This window comes from Cynoglossus semilaevis, chromosome 11, assembly GCF_000523025.1.
Source record: "Cynoglossus semilaevis isolate Cse_v1.0 chromosome 11, Cse_v1.0, whole genome shotgun sequence".
In the NCBI taxonomy this organism is placed as follows: Eukaryota; Metazoa; Chordata; class Actinopteri; order Pleuronectiformes; family Cynoglossidae; genus Cynoglossus; species Cynoglossus semilaevis.
In genome coordinates this window covers 8,287,529-8,307,425 of record NC_024317.1, presented here as the reverse complement: position 1 = coordinate 8,307,425, position 19,897 = coordinate 8,287,529, and the positions used below count along the sequence as shown (strand labels likewise).

The 19,897-nt window shown below is 38.2% G+C and overlaps 2 protein-coding genes across 4 annotated transcripts in view; one reads left to right on the top strand and one right to left on the bottom strand.

The window, feature by feature from the left end:
- Positions 1-12,632: 12,632 nt before the first annotated feature.
- oser1 (oxidative stress responsive serine-rich 1) lies at positions 12,633-19,574 on the bottom strand. 3 transcript variants are annotated; one of them, XM_008320371.3, is made up of 5 exons: positions 19,448-19,574; positions 19,075-19,142; positions 14,846-14,955; positions 14,472-14,588; positions 12,633-13,924 (listed from the first exon to the last, which is right to left on the bottom strand). In XM_008320371.3, the coding sequence occupies exons 3-5, from the start codon at positions 14,920-14,922 to the stop codon at positions 13,000-13,002; spliced, it is 1,119 nt and encodes a 372-aa protein (XP_008318593.1). In that variant the 5' UTR covers positions 14,923-14,955; positions 19,075-19,142; positions 19,448-19,574; the 3' UTR covers positions 12,633-12,999. The 3 variants fall into 3 exon arrangements, with proteins under 3 accessions (XP_008318593.1, XP_008318594.1, XP_024915727.1); XM_008320372.2 differs by lacking the exons at positions 19,075-19,142; positions 19,448-19,574 and adding an exon at positions 16,540-16,879; XM_025059959.1 differs by lacking the exons at positions 19,075-19,142; positions 19,448-19,574 and having other exon boundaries at positions 14,846-15,948.
- Positions 19,575-19,708: 134 nt separating this feature from the next.
- Positions 19,709-19,897, top strand: part of manf (mesencephalic astrocyte-derived neurotrophic factor) — a 13,744-nt gene continuing 13,555 nt past the window's right edge. The window contains exon 1 of the mRNA XM_008320368.2: positions 19,709-19,774. The gene's annotated coding sequence lies outside the window, so the exon portion shown is untranslated. The remainder of the gene's footprint in view (positions 19,775-19,897) is intronic.

The following is a 19,897-nucleotide window of genomic DNA, read 5'->3' as shown; positions in this document are numbered from 1 at the left end:
GTATTTGTCCTTGTTTCATTCTTTTACTTCATTTACACTAAATAGTATATTTTCCTAAAGCCATGTGAAGAAAATATTAAACATTTTTCTGTTGTTAAAAAAAACAACAACACCATAATGCTTCTATCCTTGCCGCTGTATAATGATTGGCCTTCTCACTAAAAAAAAACCAAATGTCTCCCAACTTGAACAAAAAGAATGGTTACCTCTGTAGAAAGCCTTTGTTTACTGCACCAGGCTATAAATGACCAATTAAATGTTTTCAGAATTTCCTGTGGAAGACTAGGAAAGGGTTAGGATGGTTCAGTTTTTGGAAGATTAAATTTAGACCAGATCTCATTTTGTGTTCATATTAAAACAAGAGAAATATTGTTGTTTTTGAGAAACAACACAATTGAAGAAAAAAAAATAATTCTGTGCTATAATTCCACACACTTGGTACCTCTGGAACTGTAGACTTTTTCTTATTATAAGACATCATCTGCATTGTAAGCTGAAATCATTATAATATCATCAATGCTGTTGACCTGCTGGTCAGTGAACATTACAATGTATGTTCCATACATACAGTACACTGTGTTTATTTGGTTCAATAACTCATTAGTTCATTTGCTTTGTGTTTTTTTATCTAATAAAAAAGAAAAATCCAATATAACTTCTCAAAAGCCCTTCTCCAACAACATCCAACAACACAGAGAACCTAGTGTCCTCAGGTTTTGTTGCGAGTGTTGTTGACATTCATTCAAGCCAGTGGACAAGCTGAGGCCTGTGAGTGGCTGTGCTGCAGGGAAAAACACACAGGTGATGGCATGACACTTACAAGAACACACACTCACACATTCCATTACTAACACACATTCATACATCATCTTTCACTGTTTTTTCTTTTTTCTTTTTCTTTTACTCAGCACACGTAAACACAGGTCTGTTGGACAGAGAACACTTCTCTACATGTGGGCCTTGGAACTCTTTTGAACCAAATACAAACACTGACTAAATTTAGAGGGTTTCTTTTTTTTCTTTCTTTTTTTAAAAAAGTTTTTATTTTGTTTACCAGCCTGACTAAGCCTGAGGAAACTGAGGACACACCAAATCTGAATCTAAACAGCACACAGCCAGCATGCTAAGCTGGGCTAACGTTAGCTGAGTTAGCTCTGCTGTGAATGCTTTGCTGCTGTAGCAGCTGAATACTCTGAGTGTGTTAGTCCTGCTCACATAGTTAACACTGACACATTGACAAATTATGAATTTAATTTTAATTGATTACATATATATATATGCTACATGCTATATATGAATATAGCATGTAGCATGTAGCATATATGATATGCTATATTCTGCTGCTACCCTTGAAGAATGTTCTTTTGATCAAAAGAATCAGTAAAAGACCACTGATGTGTGTGTGTGTGTTATTCAGAACATTAATGGGAATTTCCAGGACGTGTTGCACCAGGCAGAATCTTAAATCACTCCTCTTTTATCCAAAGAGTGTCTCATTCCGTGGAGTCACCAGCGTTTCAACATTATGCCCTTATCTTTCTCCATCTATTCTGCTATCTGCATTTACAAGGAATAAAATGGTCCTCACTGGAACAGAGTGAGGTGAACAACAACACTCTGCCTTTTGTTCATCACAATTTTTTAAATGAAGCAGCGCAATGATGAAATTATTCATTTGCAGTCAACAGAGCAGAGAGATTCAGAATCAAAGAGTGTGACACTATCCATTATCCTGGAAATTACCACAGCGATCTGCTCCAACCTGTGTATCTTTAAATGCAAACATTACAAAATACTTGTGTGTCATAGCCTGAGTCAAGGCCGTGACAAATAAGGGAGGGAGCGCAGCTAAGGTGTAAATAAAGAGTTATTTATTTTTACCCAAGGTGAGAAATTAGATTCATGAAAAGATTAAACCAATGTTATTTGAAATGTGTTTGTTTAATAATTATTTAAGTTTTGTTTAATCTTATTTCCCATCATTCCCTTTTTTCAGGTGAACCATTTTTCTGCCTTGTTGTGTTTATGGCTCCAGTGATTTCTTGCTCTTTGTGTCTAATGTGTCCCACCTGTGTCTTGTTATGTCCACGCCCCTACTTGTACATATTCTTTGTCTTTTGAGCCTCATGTTACAGTAGTGTTACAGTGTCTTTGTCCTTCAGTAGCTAGGACGACAACATTAAGAGTTTCTCTCGTTGTTTTGTGATTTGGACCTTTTTTCTGGACTTTGTACCAGTGCCGTATTCCTTGTATTGACTACTTGAATGTCAAACATTCATGTGAGATGAAACATGCGATCATAAACAGGTTGTTATTTTTTGAGGAAAACTCCCCTCAAAGTTTTGTAAACACCTCTGTCTCTGACATGACTGTGTTTGACTAAAACCCTTTCACCGAGCAGATCACAACGATGCAGCGGAAGCCCAGGGGTCTTAAATGTGTCAACACCCTCTCAGAGGTCAAATGTCAGGTTAAGAGAGATTACAGGAAATGAGGCTCTAGGTGTGTGTGTGTGTGTTTATCCTATGAGCATACATGAGTCGAGCAGTGCCCCTAAAATCAACAGTCTCACCGGTGCTTTTCTTACAAACCCCACAATGTATATGTATGTATGTATATATATGTATATACTTTTTCTTTTGCTCATGATCTACCAGCATTCCCTTTGTGATCTAAAGGTAGATTCCAATCTAGGATCCCATCTTAATTCATTTCTCTTTTTTTCCCCAGATGTGGGAACCACAATGGCACATTATGAACTTTGGGTGAGTTTCAGTTTATTTTTACCTTTTTTTTAAAGTATTTAAGCATTCAGTAGGCAACTGTTCTTTGCCTGAGATAAGCTGCACACACATCACAAAAAGAGTTGTTGTCGATGACCTGATTTGCATAAATGTCCTGGTACTTAAGTATGACGGGAATGTATATACCACCTGGGTAACAAAAAAACTGCAATTCATTGAAAGGAAATCTGGATACTTTAAGTTGGATTTCTTCATCTGCAGCGAAAAAAAATATTGTATGATATACAGAATCAGCCCCCCCTGCTGTTCATTAGAATAATGTGAAAATATAATCATAGAAAACATTGTTAACTGTAAGTGAAAACATCATGTCCTCATTCTCTCCTGTCTTCTGTGCAAAAACTGCTGAAATTCCATCAGCCTCTGCTCACACACACACACACACACTTACACACACACACAGGCATGCCTCTGTCCAGCAACAATAAGGCCTTTGTGTTTCACACAGCCTTGTGTGTTCATTTCAATTTTTTTTTTTCTATTGCTTTTGAACTTTTCACACAGATAATTTAATCTTCTCTTGGCTGTTTTTCTCTTCCTGGTTTTAACACAACTGAGCATTAACTGTGTGTGTGTGTGTGTGTGGAGGGGGGTGGGGGCGACAGTGGTCCAAGGACTGAGATGTGACGCGTTGGTTCTAAGCTTCCTGTCTTGTGATGTAATTAGTGCTAATAGGAGTTTCTGTGTAGAATGAACAGATGCAGGAGCAGGGGAGTGAGGACAAGTAATCGTGCCTTCTTTATGCAGGTAAAGTAAATAAAATAAAGGTTATAGTTTTGGGATGGACTTTACAAATATTTTTTGCCATAGTTACTACATTTGTAAAGTACCTGTAGAACATCAACAGACAGCCAGCACAGAAGAACAAAAGAGGTAAAGTTAGTATTTGTCAAAAAAAGGAAAGAATATACAGCAAACCTATCAACAATATACCTTATATGTTAGATGATACAGTTGAATGTTAGCAAAACTGTAAATAATAGATAGCACAAGTATATATAGAATAATGCCAGGAACTACTTTCAAATTCCCTTCAGTAATAGGAACAATACCAAAACATTTACCCTTATTTATTCAAATAAAAATTGATGCATTAAATATTAGCCTAGCATTTGCTAATGCTTCGTCTAAAATTAGATGATTAGAAATGTTACCTCAGAAATAAATAAAAGTTAACGATTAGAACTTTTCAGTTTGAAGACTTCAGGTGTCACTCATCTCAGTGTTTTATTGTGAGGAGTCCACATCTTCAGTGTGCAGAAGGGGAGTTGCCTACCACAGCTTTAACATAGCAATCTCTCCTGGAACTAAACCGCATCCAATTCCCTCTTGATTTCAATAAAAAAAATGACATGTCATAATAAAATTTAATGAAAGCTGTGGGATCTGAGTGACAGTTGTGGTTAGGCTTTTCATGCTGTCTTTTCTCACTTTTTTTTTGCCTTTCTCCCTTTTATGTTATATACGCCTTTTCCCGTAACTCCCCCTCTTCCCCGGCGGCGCCAGAAGGGACGAGCTTTGTTTTGGAAGTGAGTCATGAAGGGGTGGAGGTGGGGGAGGGCAGCTGAATATCACACACTGAACTTTGGACTTAGTCACCCCACACGCACGTCGACTCGACATTCTCACATTGACCTGTTTTTTTTTTTAAACTTTCTTTGCTGCTCAATTGCTGAACAAATATCATGCATGTAAGCAATGAAATACATAGAAAATATATGAGAACAATTTGGAAACATTTGTAATTGTAATGTAGCTATTAGCATGTGTGGCTACGAGGAATTTGAAGAATAAGCTGTTGATATAGCACTCTAGTGTTTCCTTTATTAATATTTTTTATTTTCATTTTGTTTTGGGATTTTTTTTAATATTTACTCAGTAATCCTACTGGGCGGACATTGCATTCTGCGATTTACAGTACATTTCACGGCTAAACTGTAGCTTCTTATCACTGATCATTGATCTGTTTATCGTTATTTTTATGAAAGTCCAACTCAGGACAAGAGTTAAAAATTACCTACACTATAAACTATAAACTCTGCACGACACATCAGTTCCATTCTTTTTATTGGAACTCCGTTAACTGTATTCTCCCAATCAGATTAAAAGGTGAGGTCAGGTGATCACACACTGTAGGAGACACACAAGCATGCTCTGTGCTGACTGGGGCATAGAGTAAATGGTCTTCACATCTGTCCATCCTATAGGTTAATGGTGCGAAAAACCAAGACAATGTTGTTTAAAAAGTAATATTGCAAAGTATTTTAATTCTTTAACCTTACACTCTTCCAAAATAAAAGTCACTAAAATCCACTGCAGCCTAAAGTCTGCCACATCCTAAGAATGTGTTACTCATTTTAACTAAGTAACTGGAAACTTAGGTTTGATTAGCATTGTAAAACACAAACCTGTTGCCTTACAGCAAGAAGATCACCTGTCCCCTGCAGCTCTTCCTTTGTGGCGTTAGCGTGTTCTTCTACTGTCTGTGTGTGGGGTTTTGTTTCCACCCACAAAAAAGGATTAGGTTAACTGGACAATAATGTGAAAAACGGAGCCTTTTTTATGATCTCTTTTTGTGCATTGTGGAGTGGCTCTGGAGTGGCCAACAGTCCAGGTTGTGTCATGCCACCGCCCAATGACTCCAGCTGCTGTAAAAGGATTAAGTCGGATATCAAAACTCTCAACCTCCCATCCTAAAATCCCAAATGCAAATTAGTAATTTAACCAAACACTGTTGGGACATGTTGACCCACTGCTGTGTTCAGGGATCACGTGTCAATGAATCAACATTAGTGTTTAGTTTTTAAAACCATGATTTTGTCGTTGAACTTTGATGTGGTTGAGTCAGTAATTTAAGGAAAACGTCACATCATTACAGACTTCAGGGAAATAAAGCACTAATTTTAATTCCAGCGATGATGGAGTCACTGAATCATTCTATTTTATAATCTGTGCCCGTAGGCAGTAGTACAGGCAGCATTGCACCAGCAAACCACCGTGCACCGTTGCTGGTTCTTGCAGCAACCAGGCCTGGCACAGTTGAGAAAAAACTGTGCCAGGCAGTACCAGCCCAGCACCATATGAGGGCGCCCTGCTAAAAATGATTTATGTTAAAGTGATATTACCAGCTGTAAACTAAATACTGAGTTAGTCTGATTAAAACTGGACTGTACAAATATTAAAGTGTCAGGTGGATACATTTACTACATACACTACTACATACTATATACTACTACATACACTTTTTCAGCTTTTTCTTTTTCAAGTATTTAATGTGAGTTTAGCGAACAAAGCTCACTGTCACTCATCTCCCTGTGCATGGTCCTGAGTCAACAGTACAGGGACACTCTGCTCTCATAAATTAGAGCTCAATAACAAAGGCTAGCCTGTATGTGCCATGTTTAGAATCACAGATTTACACAGCAGTGATGTCATATTAACTTTTCTCATGAACAAGCTGCTGGGTAACTCTTGACGACTTGCTTTTAACAAGTTAAGTTGGGTTTTTTTAAAATTTACTTTACATACAGTAAATACACTGTATACAAATACAAATATACTGTCATTTCTTTAAATGCAAACATTATTACCTTAACTTTTACAAATCATCCATCGTTCAATAGTGAACTAAATATTAGCTACTGAACACATCACATCACTTATTTTCACCCCAGCAGGGAGTCGATCACTTCCTGTTAGTGAGTCTGACTTAGGGTCAGAGGTGAAGGGCTTAAGGGGGAGATGGACATAGTGTTGACAAGTAGGAGATGAAAAGAGAGAAGAGGGAGTCAGCCAATGACAGGGAATGAATGGAATCCCCTCTTTCTCTCTCGCTCTCTGTCAGTTGCTCTCTCTCTCGCGCTCCGTCCAACCTTGCTAATACTAGAAAAATCCCAAATTACGAAACAAGAAAGGCAATTGGGCCATAAAGTATTAAAAAGGGAAGTTCCTGTTCAACTACAGTTGCCATTGCCAAAGTAAAAGCTCCACAGGTTTAGTAACAATACATTGTACATGGCAACTTTCACAGGGTCCAAATTTAGAAATATAGTCCTAGCTGGTTTGTCTGTGCAAAATCATAATTGTGTAGTTCTCAGAATAAACATTTAAATAAACGTTTTGAGACAGTGCCCAGTCACTGCAGCAGTGCAACCAATTGCAGACCTGTTGCTGACATGAGATATGCACATAGCAACAGAAATGTATCCAATCATCATCGTCAAATTTTATGGCTTTATGTGCGATTAATTGTTCATCTTTATATTAAATTCTTATCCCTGTAGCTCTAAGGATAAACTTGTTCCTTTGCTTTTACATTATAATGTAGTTTACAAAATAAAAGTCTTGATTTCTATTCCTCCGTACAAAACCCCACAACTGAGGCGTATATTAAAACAGTTCTATTTAAACTAATACCCATAAAGGTCAGGCCAGTTACTATTAGTATTCCACCCTAAGAGTTGAACCAATTTTATTTCACACATTAGATTTTTTGTCAATTTTATTAACCAAGCCTTCAGCCCATGTGACGGAGACCATATCATAGTTCACCGTGGAGCTCCGGTAGGCCGTTAACAAACAACTGTGGGTGCGTTACACCTCTGGCATTATTCTCCAACACTGGGAGGATCCTGTTACACTGTGGTGTGACCTGCCAAACTCGACACAATGAAGGAGTGCACAAACACATGTAACACACTCCTACACACAGTGAGACCTCATTCTCACCGAGACAACAACAGACAGGTTCACCGGTTTGTTCTGTCGGGCAGACAGGATGTTTCTGCTGTTACAGGCCTGGTTTCTCCACAGAAACACAGATTATTAGCTACAGGTTCCTGTCTGTTAGATCCATACAGTCCCAGAGCAGTGGAGGGCGACAGGTAACATGTAGAGCATTAAATACTGGGTTATAACTGGAAGGAAATCACAAAGCCAAGTGGCAATCGAAACACCTTGCATTGAATTTCTGTAGTATCAGTAAGTATCAGAAAAAAATAAAATAAAATTACAGGAGGAAAGTTGTAAATTTATGCGAGTAAAGTCGAAAGGTTATTATTGAAATGCTACAAAAAGATAAGGAAAAGGTTCTAATGTAACGAGAAAAAAACTTTAATTTATGACAATAAAGTCATAATTTTAAAATATAAAAGTTTAAAGTTTAGATGATGTGTTTGAGGGAGACAAAAGAAAAGCACATGGCATTAACCATAAAAGCCAAGATTTACCGTAGTGTAACATAACAATTTGATTCTCACATTCTATTGACTTTATTTTATTTTTTTTTTCTCCATGCGGCCCTAATTCCGTAACGTGCGTTTACACAGAACTAAATTAAAAAAGCTTTTGCTCCAGTTTGTGAGTCTTCCACACTGATGAACTTTTGCAGAACAAAAGGTAGGACGGGTGTGCCACTGGATCACCATGGCATGTGACGTAAATGATACACACCATGTAAGAAGAGAATGTTGTTCTGCTTCTTAATGTGAACTATTTCCTAATCCAGGTCTCTGTCTTTGTCTGCCAGGGACGCTCTCTGCTATTTTAAACCCCTGAAATAGTGTGATGCACATCATCAGCACGTCACAGTGGTGGCGCTGCCTTTTTTATCACCACTGTTTGCACAGAGGTGATTGTTGCACCTTTGCAACGGATACCTCTGTGTCAACGGAACGTCAGTGATAAAGTCTGTGTCCAGTGTTCTTGATCACACTGTCGACACAGCACAGTAAGGCATTACACAGGTGTAAAATCCTGCATTAACAGACGGTGTAAAAGTGTGTGAGTGTTTGGCACATATCTGTAGAAAGGGTGTAGAGCTTAGACATCGGAGTCACAGCTTTTCTGCATCATCAATAGACACAGTGTAAGTTCATCTCATTTTCCTTGAAGCCTCTCTTAGCACAGGGTTCCTACCCTTACCTTGAAAGTATTTTCCAGGTGTTTAGCAAGTCATTAGGTCGAAGGTTTTAACAGAGGACAAAAAGAGGTCAATGTCGGCACCGTTCTTCAACTGGAACGTGGCACATTTGGTGCTAAGTCCTGAACAGGTTCTGCAAAGTCATTTATTGACATAATGAAATGCAAAAGTGAAGAGCTGCTCTGAGGTGACGTGACTAAATTAAGACAGAGAACCACGGTCACACGTTGTACAAAAATTGAATCGCTGTGCGTGTCTGAAATTTAAAGCCATTTCCTACAAAGACAATAGGTTGCATCAACGTCAGGTGTGGCGTTCAGGCTAACTGTGCTGAATGAAGTCATTCTTTATCTTTTTGGTTTCTTATTTGTGAGATCTTTACAAAGTCGTCTTTTCATTTTCAAACCGACATCTTGGCTCGAAAATGACCCGCTTCTCCTGATGTTATATGACAGTTGCTGGCATGCACTTTGTTACATTTCATTTGTTACATTTCCTGCGGTGATATTTTTTCAGTCTTACATCAGTGTATATCAAGAGGGCGTGTGTTTATGTGTGTTTGTGTGTAGCTAAATAAGCTCCATGTGTGATTGTGTGTACAGTTCATCCAGAGCGGGCCTCCAGGGTTCAGTGTCTGAGGGGGTCTGGGTGTAAACCCTAATCTGACGACAGGCTTTTAGAGAGACTCCGCCCTCTGGGGAAACTTCAGGAGGTAAGGTCAGCATTCTTCATGCATGTAGTCAAAGTAATACAATACCTTCTCGCTCACTCCCTTTCTCTGTGTTTGTGTGTGTTTCATCACAAGAAGCATTAAAATGTTAGGCAGAAACACCTGCACTGGTTTCTGTTAGCTACTGGGACCAACACTGAAAGGCTCTCTTTCTGTAGTACTAAAATGTTGGCTGTGCTTTGATAGTTAGATAGCATGCTATACCATGTAGTTAGCTCCTACATAACACAGTTTAGTAGCTTCTGGCTGTTTGTGTGCATGTGCTTTTTTTTCAGTGCTTGCTCAACAGTCCACAGTGGTGTCATTCATGGAATTTAAACGATCCACCAAACACTAGCTCAATCCATTAACCACTGAGCAACCTGCTGACCATTAGTATGACTGCAGTTAGCAGAGCAGTCATGGATGTGTATACACAGACAGATTCACAAACAGCCAGTCCACATCAGGAAAAAAAAAACATTACAATTAGCTCTTGGCTTATTTAGAGCACACCATCCAACTGTAGTTTGTAGTTTGTTTTGAGAGTTCAGGGTGTAAGAAGTAGTGCCATCTACTGGTGGCGCTGTAGATTGCAACTTGTTTTCCCTTTTACAAGCCGGTTTGTTTAATTTAAGTTTTATTTTAACAGACATATGTCAAAGAACTTCTTTCATATATTATAATGGGTGATAGGCCAATAAAAATAGATTTTATTTAAATACGTGAAATATTTGTGAGATCTATGTTCTATGTCCTGTGTACAGTTACAGATCCTACAGCTGTACGTGTTTGGACATTTATTGGATAAATACGACTGTTGAGGAGAGGCTTTATTCTGTTCTGGAGATGTTTTGTAGTTCCTCACTGAGAGCATTTTGAAGATTAAATTTGGAGTTGGGATTATTAATTATTATTATTAATGTGTGTTTAGAGTTAGTGTAAGAATTTAGATCAGCTGTGTATTCATTGGTAAAGTTAGGGTAAATGGCTAGAAAATGAACTATGTTCATGGAAAGAGCTTACAAAACACAGGAGGCCTTGCATCAACATTGTTGTTTTATATAAATTTTACAGTGAATATATCATGATGAAGTCTTTTACAGACAAATGACAGATATTTATTTTGCTTTCACTATCACAGTTCAACCAACTATCCCTCTACACAACCTTTGCAAAACTTTGTCATGATGATGATGATGATGATGTTGTCGTGCCCCAGGTCTTGTTTGTTCCCACACGTTCAGATTCTCTGAAATGAGCAGAAACATGTGGAAGCGTTTAAAACCGGTGGCCTCAAATAACCGTGTCCTCTGTTGCACCAGAACACCTCCAAACACCCAGGCACAGAGGTCGGAGGTCGAGCACAAGAAGCAAGTACTGGGATGAAGAACAGGCCTCCCAGAAACAAACATCTTCATCATCATCATTACAGGCAGAGCTGTGAGAAAGTCATGAACCTTGTCCTCTAGTTTGTTTCCGGTTTAGAAAACACAAAAAAAACAAGCTTTTGTCTCTCAATTAAATGCTTTATTTTGTATGTACTGGCTGTCTACATTTACACCATGAAATAAGGCATTAAATGCTTCAGAGGTGTAATCCTACATGCAGCTCTGTACTAGGGATTAATGGATAATGAATTGAAAAGTGAGGGATAAAATGTTAAATGTTAATTTTCTGGATTCTGGATTTGAGGCTTGGCCTCAGCAATGTTTCTGTGGTTGAGCCAATATTTCTGGTGTGTTTCTTATATACTATCCTTGAAATTGGATTTTTTTTATATGGCCTCAGAATTAGGATTAAGGGGGCATGAGGGTGTGCCAGCGCGTACGTAAACCTCAGCGTGTGTGAGTGTGTGCTAACACTAACGTCTGAGGTGGACTGAGTCATTAGGGCGTGTCTATAAAAGTTCAAAACTCAAGGACATTTCATTAAGCACAACAACATTAGAGAAAATATGACATTTCAAATTAAGGAAAGGGTAGGGACAATACTTCTTGATTCTGATTGGGCAGAACCTAACAGTGTAACGTCAACTTATTTTTCTACTTAACTCTGTCCGTGCAAGACATAAATCGCGTTGGAAAGAATGAAGGACGATAGGAATATCTAATGTTATCATATTTAGATGCATTTTAACGTACATTAGAACGAAATGACAGAGGAAGAGAGAGGAGGCGCATCTTCATTTTAAATCGCAGGAACAATCCGTTCTTTGTCCGCGAGCCCACACTTTAAACTTTACACAGCCATTCTCTGTTTCGCAGTCTGTGCCTAATCTCAGACAACCTAATATGTATGTCTAACAAACTTACGACGCGTCCTTCGTGGTTTGAAATGACGAAGCGTCCTCATGACGTAGGAGTCCATGTGCCACATATTTCTACAGGGAAACGTTTGTCCAGCTCCGCGCGGCTCTGTTATGGCCCTTCTAACTTAGTCCTAATTTACATTTAGATGTTGACCGTCATGTCTGTCATATGTTAATTTGACAGACACTAACTACAGTCTTATTTAACAAAACTATCAACACTGACTCGCATTTATGTGAACAGAAGTTGAGGCGTTTATTAACGACCAAAAACCATGGCTGTCCTGGAAAATGAATGAGCTCCCTCATGTGGCTGAAAGTTTTACTGTATATATCAAATGAGTACATCGTCATCAAAGCAAATTATCCCACAAATTTAAATGTAACAAAAAATTGGAAATCACACAAAATGACACACTGTGATTCCGAGTTATTTTTAAGAATGATAGCAATCTTCACTATTTTTTGCTATTATACATGAAATAGTTTGTCTACCAGAATCAGTTCTGTCATGCGTCCTGCACAGCATGTGTCAATAAATAAATAAATTTAATAGGTTTCGCTAAATATTTGTCAAATGATAGGTGGAAAAACCAGAATAGTAAGTAAGTCCAAGTCTATAGTAAGTAAATATAAAGCACAAGTGGTTGGATCATCATTTATATCTGTGTTGGTAATGCTACTGTGCTACAATCTGTACCTTCTGTATTACAGGAAGGAAAGCTACAGTTGCCATAGTAATGCTACTAGGTAGTAGAGATACTACATTTGTTTAATGCATGGACTTTAAAGCTTCCACTATCTGCACTACTACCAAGATGTAGATGGTAAACAAACAAGTCACAACCAGTTTTGGCTAAAGAAATAATGACACCTTTTCAAGCCAAACAATTTTGCATCTTTATTAAAGGAAAGTTTAAGTTTAGACACAACAAACATGTTCACACACAACTTTAAACATTCTGCTCAATGCTGCACCGAGGGTTGGCAAACTTCATATGTAAACTAAGTTAAATTACCAAAAACAAAAGAAAATGATCCAACACAAAGAAGTAGTTGAAGTCAAAAACAGTGACGATCATTGGCAGTAATGAAGTGTCATCAACATTTGTAGCGAACAGGGCGTCCATAAAAAAGTTGAATTAAGTTTTAAAGTGTTGTTAATTTAATGTTTGACATTCGTGCCTGGACCCCAGCGACATTCCGCATCCTTTTATCTATTTAATATTTCAACACCAGTTTTTTGTGACAGTTTCTAAGTGTACATCATCTCTGCCATGTGTGACATTTTCTTGGGGATGTAGAGATAATACTCCATGTATCCAGAGAGGTCCTCTATTGTAATATCATCTACGTAGCTGCGTGCCTGTTCTGAACAGGAGCGGGGTGAGCCAGACACCAGTGGTGATGACGATGCAGATGAAACAGTGTTAGCATTGTGAGTTCTGGATGCGTCGCTGTGACTCTGCAGGCTGTGCTCACACTCTGAGATGACATTGCGAAGACCTGTGAAAGAGTACACCTCCATGCCCTGCCAGCCGTGGTGACCTGACTGGCACTCGCACTGACTTTCAGAACTGGGGATTTTTGCTTCCTGGGAGTAACATGTGCTTCTCTGCTTGGGGCAGCAGCACGGAGTTTGGGTGGCGTTGGTAGAACAGTGCAACTCTGATAGAGCTTTGAAGTCGGCAGCCTCTGTTGATCCAATTTTTTGAGGTGTTCCTGATGTTGCACCTAGACCACAGATACTTTTCTCCAGGTCACCTTCCTTGCTTGACCGTACACTTCCAGAGATGGTGCTGTCATGCCCTGCAACAGGAGAGATTGCAGTGGCGACCTCTTGCTGGGATGGTTTGGAAGTCATGCCTCCAACAAGTGTCTCACTGCAACCAGAAGATCCAAAAACCACCGGACAGATGTTGCCCACTGTGACTGAAGAAGAGAGCTTATTTTCAGCTGAAAGTGCAGCTGAGGAGGCTGACCTCCCGACAGCCAAAGGACATAGCTCTTCAGGCTTGGCCACAGCCAAACTCTGGTGCTTTATGCAGACAATAGAGGTGGACAGTGAAGAAGACGGAGCAGCGCTACAATATGTGAACTTTGGTGGGTGGAGGATGGGGGACTTGGATCTCCGACGGCGTTGAGATCTTGCTGCTCCTCTGGATGTTTTCCTTGTACATCTGAAGACAGAGACACAGGACAGTAGTGAAAGTTACACAATGTGGACAAAACATTGAGGGAAAAAGTCAATGTTAGTGATTCTAATGCTACAGATGAGCTGTGAGGTGATGATAAAATATCTTAATTTAGTTCCTTTTTATATTTATGAATACTGATATGTGCCTTAACCTGCTTGATGCTCTATTTGAGCAACTTGATGTTTTCTATTTTTGCAGTGGTCCACAACCTTTCTTGACCATTTTACATCACACATTCTGGTGACCCCAGAGACATTTTTTAATATCAAGTTTGTTATACTGTTACAAATACAGAGTAGCTAGTGTATTTAACCTGATCACATGTTCAGTTAGGTGAGCTGGTTTTTACAAGGCTGAAAATTGTTACTGAATACGAAAAAGAAGCAACAGCAACACCTTTAACTGGCCACAGTGAAGATTTGAAAGCTGAAAAGTAATACAGAGCTTCAATAACAATAATAACAATAATTGTCAACATTTTTTTTTATCATTTACTAGACACAACAACGCAACATCTGCCACTACCTACCCATGCCAGTTGTCTTTGGAACAACTCAGCTTTGGCTTTGCTCCACTGGCATCAAGACCGGGTCTTTGTGTCACTCTGGGAGCCAGCACCTCAGAAGCATTCACAGCTCCAGTTACACTGATGAAAGAGAAAATTTGAAAAGAAAAATACTGTAATTAACAACACACAGGCCATATGTGCTGTCAACCAACACAAGTTGCACACTGTACTACTGTAATTGTATTGATTTCTCTACAACAATGACAAAACTGGTTTCTAAAAACATCCAAAAGTACTTGTTATTGAAGCTGTCAATAATGTCTTTTCAAATCTGAATTTTTTTTTAAAACATCAGGCATATTTCTAGAGGCTTTGGGGTACATGAAAGTTCTTACCACTCAACATCCACCCGGAGCTTCTTGAATGCCGTCTGCAGTGTTTCCTCCTCACAGTCCTTCCCTCCTGCCTCCATAGTGGGAGGAGGCCGTGCTGACCAGCCTCCCAGCTATAACATAACACACAAAGCAAACAACAGTTTGTAATCTCTGCAGTTAAGAAAATGTGCACCTGGGAGCCGCAACTGAAGAAAAAAAACCATCTAGTTCATTTCAGTTTCTGACTGGTAAAATTATTACCGTCAAATATCTGGAAATTTGCATGGTAATGTCTCATAGCCAAAGCCAAACAACTGCAGTCTTTGGCTATTTTTTAATATTAAGAAACAGCTGCATGCCTCTATTCAGGACATCTCTAACTTTACCTTCTCACCCAACTCTGACAACACTCAGCAGTGTACCTAGGTTAACAAATTGCAGTTCACTTCAAGTACTTACTACATAGGTGAAAATATTTAGCAAAATAGGAGGATTGTTGATATAGTTCTTCTGTTCGTACTGATGCCAAATTTAAAACATTCACCCCTTTCAAAGAAATGCTTACAAGAGTTATGGGAGATTTTGGGCCATTGTGGATGCGTAATATGGGACCACATTGGCCTGTCACAATAACAAATTTTGGTGTTACTAAATAAGTCACATCCAACTACATCCTAACACCTTACAAAAAATGTAACTTATGCATATATTTTGTGATTTATCACTGCTCCATATTCATTTTGTAAAGATACAGAAAACATTGCAGCGGTGACATGCTCCTCCACCAAGGTGAAACATCCAGACCGGTGATTAAGTGATGTGTTGGGTAAAGTTAGCTGTTTTTAGCTCAAATGCTAAAGATCCTGATTATGACATCAGGGAAGCAAGGAGATTGGAGGCTTTCTGCTTATTGCATTAATGAATCAGCTTGAATTACATTATCAGCCCACAACTAATCAGACAGGATGTTATTTTACAGTCATAACACTAAAAGACTCAAGAGATTATGATTTGTTTAGGTTTCTTAGAATAGAAGATCAATGACATTACCAAGATATTTGTAAAATATAAATTGAAAATAATAGTTGTATTAAGAGCAACCATCAATTATTGATTTTATTTTTCTTCAGTGGAGCCGCAACTGGGGCAGAAAGGGTATAAAGGGTAGAAAAAATAACTGTCACCTGTCATTCCTAAATTCAAGTACTGTACACCTACAGTCTAAACTCCCAGCCCCTGGCAGAACCTGGAAAGTGTTGATTTCAGAAAAGCATCTAGTTTTACTGGTGATCCTCACTTTATTCTGCTTATTTAGTTGATATTTTACTCACGAATACTCTTGGTGTGATGGCTGTGATAAATTTAACTATTTAGATTTTATTTTTTATTCTGTATGTTGGTGCAGTTGTTTTGATTATAAAATACCCTATTCAAATAAAAAACAGTTATGATAGAGTATAACATAGACCAGGAATAGAAGTATGTCAGAAAATATTCATACAAAGTTTGCCAAGGATCGGTTCTGTCCATTTATTTCTCTTTAGTTAGAAGCTTGGAACAAGTGACACTGGTAAACACCAGCGTTTCATAAGCTCTCCCACCCTCCTGGCTAATGCTAACGAGCTACCATAGCTGGTGAGCTAAGCTATCAAAGGTAGCGATACATATTCTTTGCCGATTTAAAATAATTTGAACATGCCACAGCTGTTACTCACGGTTCAGGAAATCCCGTTCGCTGTGGAGAAAGAAAACCCAGGGACATAAAGTGTGTCGCTCAAGGTTCTCAACCGTTTGTTAGCCAAGGAGGCTAATGGCTACTATAAGTAGCTAAACGCATCGAAGGAGAAAATTACATAAAAACAACATTCACGTTTTAAAAAACTACTTGTTTCTGATAATACGGAATATCTGGATTTTTAATATGCAAGTAATCGAGAAAAATCACAAAGGTATGCTGTACGGCGATCGCGGCCTTTTCTGACTTTGCTCTTGTTTACAGTCAAACAGTCGCAGTGACTCTGCAACAACCGAGGCGCTACGCTGCCTACGTCACGTTCCCTAGACTGACGTAGCTCCTGATTTCATTTTAATGTTTAATATATTTTCTAAATAGAATAGAATATAAGTCTTTATTGTCATTATGTTCGGTTAAAACACAACGGAAACTGGGGAAGGATTCTCCGCAGGTGTATCACAGATACATACATACAAACATTACTCTGCTGAAAAAATAAATAAATATATATATATATATATGCAAATATTTGCTATATAGATCATATATTTATATTATTCACATTGCCATCAGATATACACAACTAACCAAATAATAAAAAATGTGTATTAAATGATGCCCTAAACATATGAACTGAGCAATACAATCACATTTCCTATATAAAAGTGAAATCTAATTGAATATACAAACAGAATATTGATTTACCTAACACAAATAATGTGATAAATGTTGTGTATTGATGGATGTTCTCAAATAAAGCATCTGATTATTCTTTCTTTTCTTAGGAAGTATGGAATTGGACATTGTGAGGTTTCAGGACAAGGTTTTACTTCTAACGCAGGAGACTGAAAGTGTGTGTGAGAGTCTAGGTATTGCCTGTTAGAGTAATATGCTAAGTTGATTCTGTGGAAGTTCATTTTGGAACCCTTTTTAACCCCACTCCTGGTGTTCATGTCCCCATCCTGCAGATTGGTGCTTTAGTGATAGGTGCACTAAATGACTGTTGACTGCCACACAATGGTTTAAACATACCTTTTGTAAAGAATATACTGTTTAGCAGTGTTTTTACTGCAAATCTATAGCAACCCCTCAGGGGGCACTGTGGTAGGAATTCTTGCCCCACTATGCAGCAGCTCCAGTTTCAAATCCACTAATCATTCGATGTTTGCATTAAGAAAAGTATTAGGAAATGTATCTGGCATAGTACGAACTGTACCCAATCGTTTGTCACTATGTAGACTTCTGCTCTGGATACACCTAATGAGGGGAGAAAAAAATATAGCATCCCTTGCAGGTGGGGAAGGGACACGGTGTGTGACTGACAGCTGGACTCTTTGATAAGACTCACATTAAGGGGAACAATTCCAACATTATCTTGCAACCAGTTTGAATCTTGCTTTTTGCCTCTAAATCAGATAAAATGTTATAAATAAAATTGTATTCTATTGAAGAAGATACTTCTGTTACGTTCACAAATAGCCAATGATTCTAAGTTGTTTTGGCCTGCACTTTGTAGCAAACGAAAACAGTTTAGATGTGGGGCCTTTAATGTTGTCGAGGATCATGGTGTGACATCACCACTTTATGTGACACAAATTCAGGCAGAAGGGTGTTGTTAGTCACAAAAGCCTGGCTTAGAAAATTAGAGCCATATGAGAAAGCAAACACAGCACACCAGGCAGACGCAAGTCAGACCTAAATTTCTTTTTTTCTTCTCCAAAACTAAAGGCAGAGTGACATATATTTACATCAGGAGCTGTAATTTCCCAGCCTGGGATCAATAAAGTACATCTGTTAACTAAAAGGATTAGAGTTCACTTTAAACAGGGGCAGGTGCAGTATGCAGTGTATGTTTATTGCATTACACATTCTGTGAATGAAAGCTATTGTATTAGTATAGAACTTTCTAAACAAGTTGTAAATACCAGGTATACAGATATTATATCAGATACAGTACTTACTTATTAGTGGCTGGACATACCAAGTAGTCTCGTGTATATTGATAGTGACCCCTGATGCCCACAACTGTATAAAACATTGTGGAATCAAAACCTTGTAAAGGTAGGAGTTGGAACTATGAAGCACAAGAGAGTAGACTAGAGTACTGTAGCTTTTTAAATTAAATAAATCTGAATTTCATTGATCGTACACTACAAGAATGGTTGTGTTAACAGCACGTCTGCTGCAACAGGTTGCTCCTTGGAGGTACCAAGTATTTGGTTCCTATGGACCTCGAACCCAGTACCTTCTGCATGTAAGAATGGTGTATAAGCAAGCACGATAACCACTACATGTTGAACCACATGTGGGACTCAAACCCTCAACCTTTGAATGTTTTCTTATCTAGAAGTCCAATGCACTATTCATTGTTCCACAGAGTCCCTGTTATGAGTTATGGAGCACATTTAATAAAAAACAAAGAAACAAAAAGACTCATACTAGAGAATGTTTCAAGTAGGAAGAAAAAAAGGTAGCTTTGATGAATAGAATAACCATTGGTTTAGTAGTGACATACCTGTGGATGAAATGAGATGTCTAGGAGAGAGGGTAGTGGACTTTTTGACCAGGCTTTTCAACATAATCCTGGTAAGTGAAATGATGCAAGTCAGTAGAGAACAAGTGTATTGGTACTAATTTTAAAACAATGAATTTAAATGAACAGTAACTAGAGCGGCGTGGAGTTGCTATCAAGGTGTGCCATTTTACTTATTAACCAGCTAAGAAATGTTTGTTTCACAGACTACATTCTGCTGAAGTTACATAGGTTTGGCTTGAATTTCCTTAGATAAATGTAAACAAGGAGTAAAGAAGTTTCAAGTTTATGATTCTTTTCCCTGTAGTTTTATCTAGCTGTGTGCTACAGGTCACCAAATGAACAAAATGCTTACCCAAGGAAATAACATTTGCATGTTTGCTACATTTTACTCAAACGTTTGTTTGTTTGTTTGTCCTTCCATCTTGTGTTTTTCTTCTTTGTTGTGTAGTTTCAGTTTAAACGTTGGTTGGCCATTTGTAAACATGGTAACTGTAACCAAAGAAAGAGTCTGCTGTGAAGTTGTGTTCCCATCCTTTTAAGTTTTTTCTTACAATCTTAATCCTTTGAACCTTTGGAGGGTTGTAAAAGTAATAACCCTAGATCCTCGATATACACCAAAGGTATTAACCTAAACTTAAATTCCGTTTGTTGATCTAAATCACTCCAGCAAGTAAAGAAAGTAAAGAAAAGTACAGTGTGTTACAAATTCATGCATATTTGACTAAATTGAAATTATATTGGAAGATAAAATACAACTATTTTACATTAGTTATCGTTTATTGTTAGTATTGTTTTTAGTTGT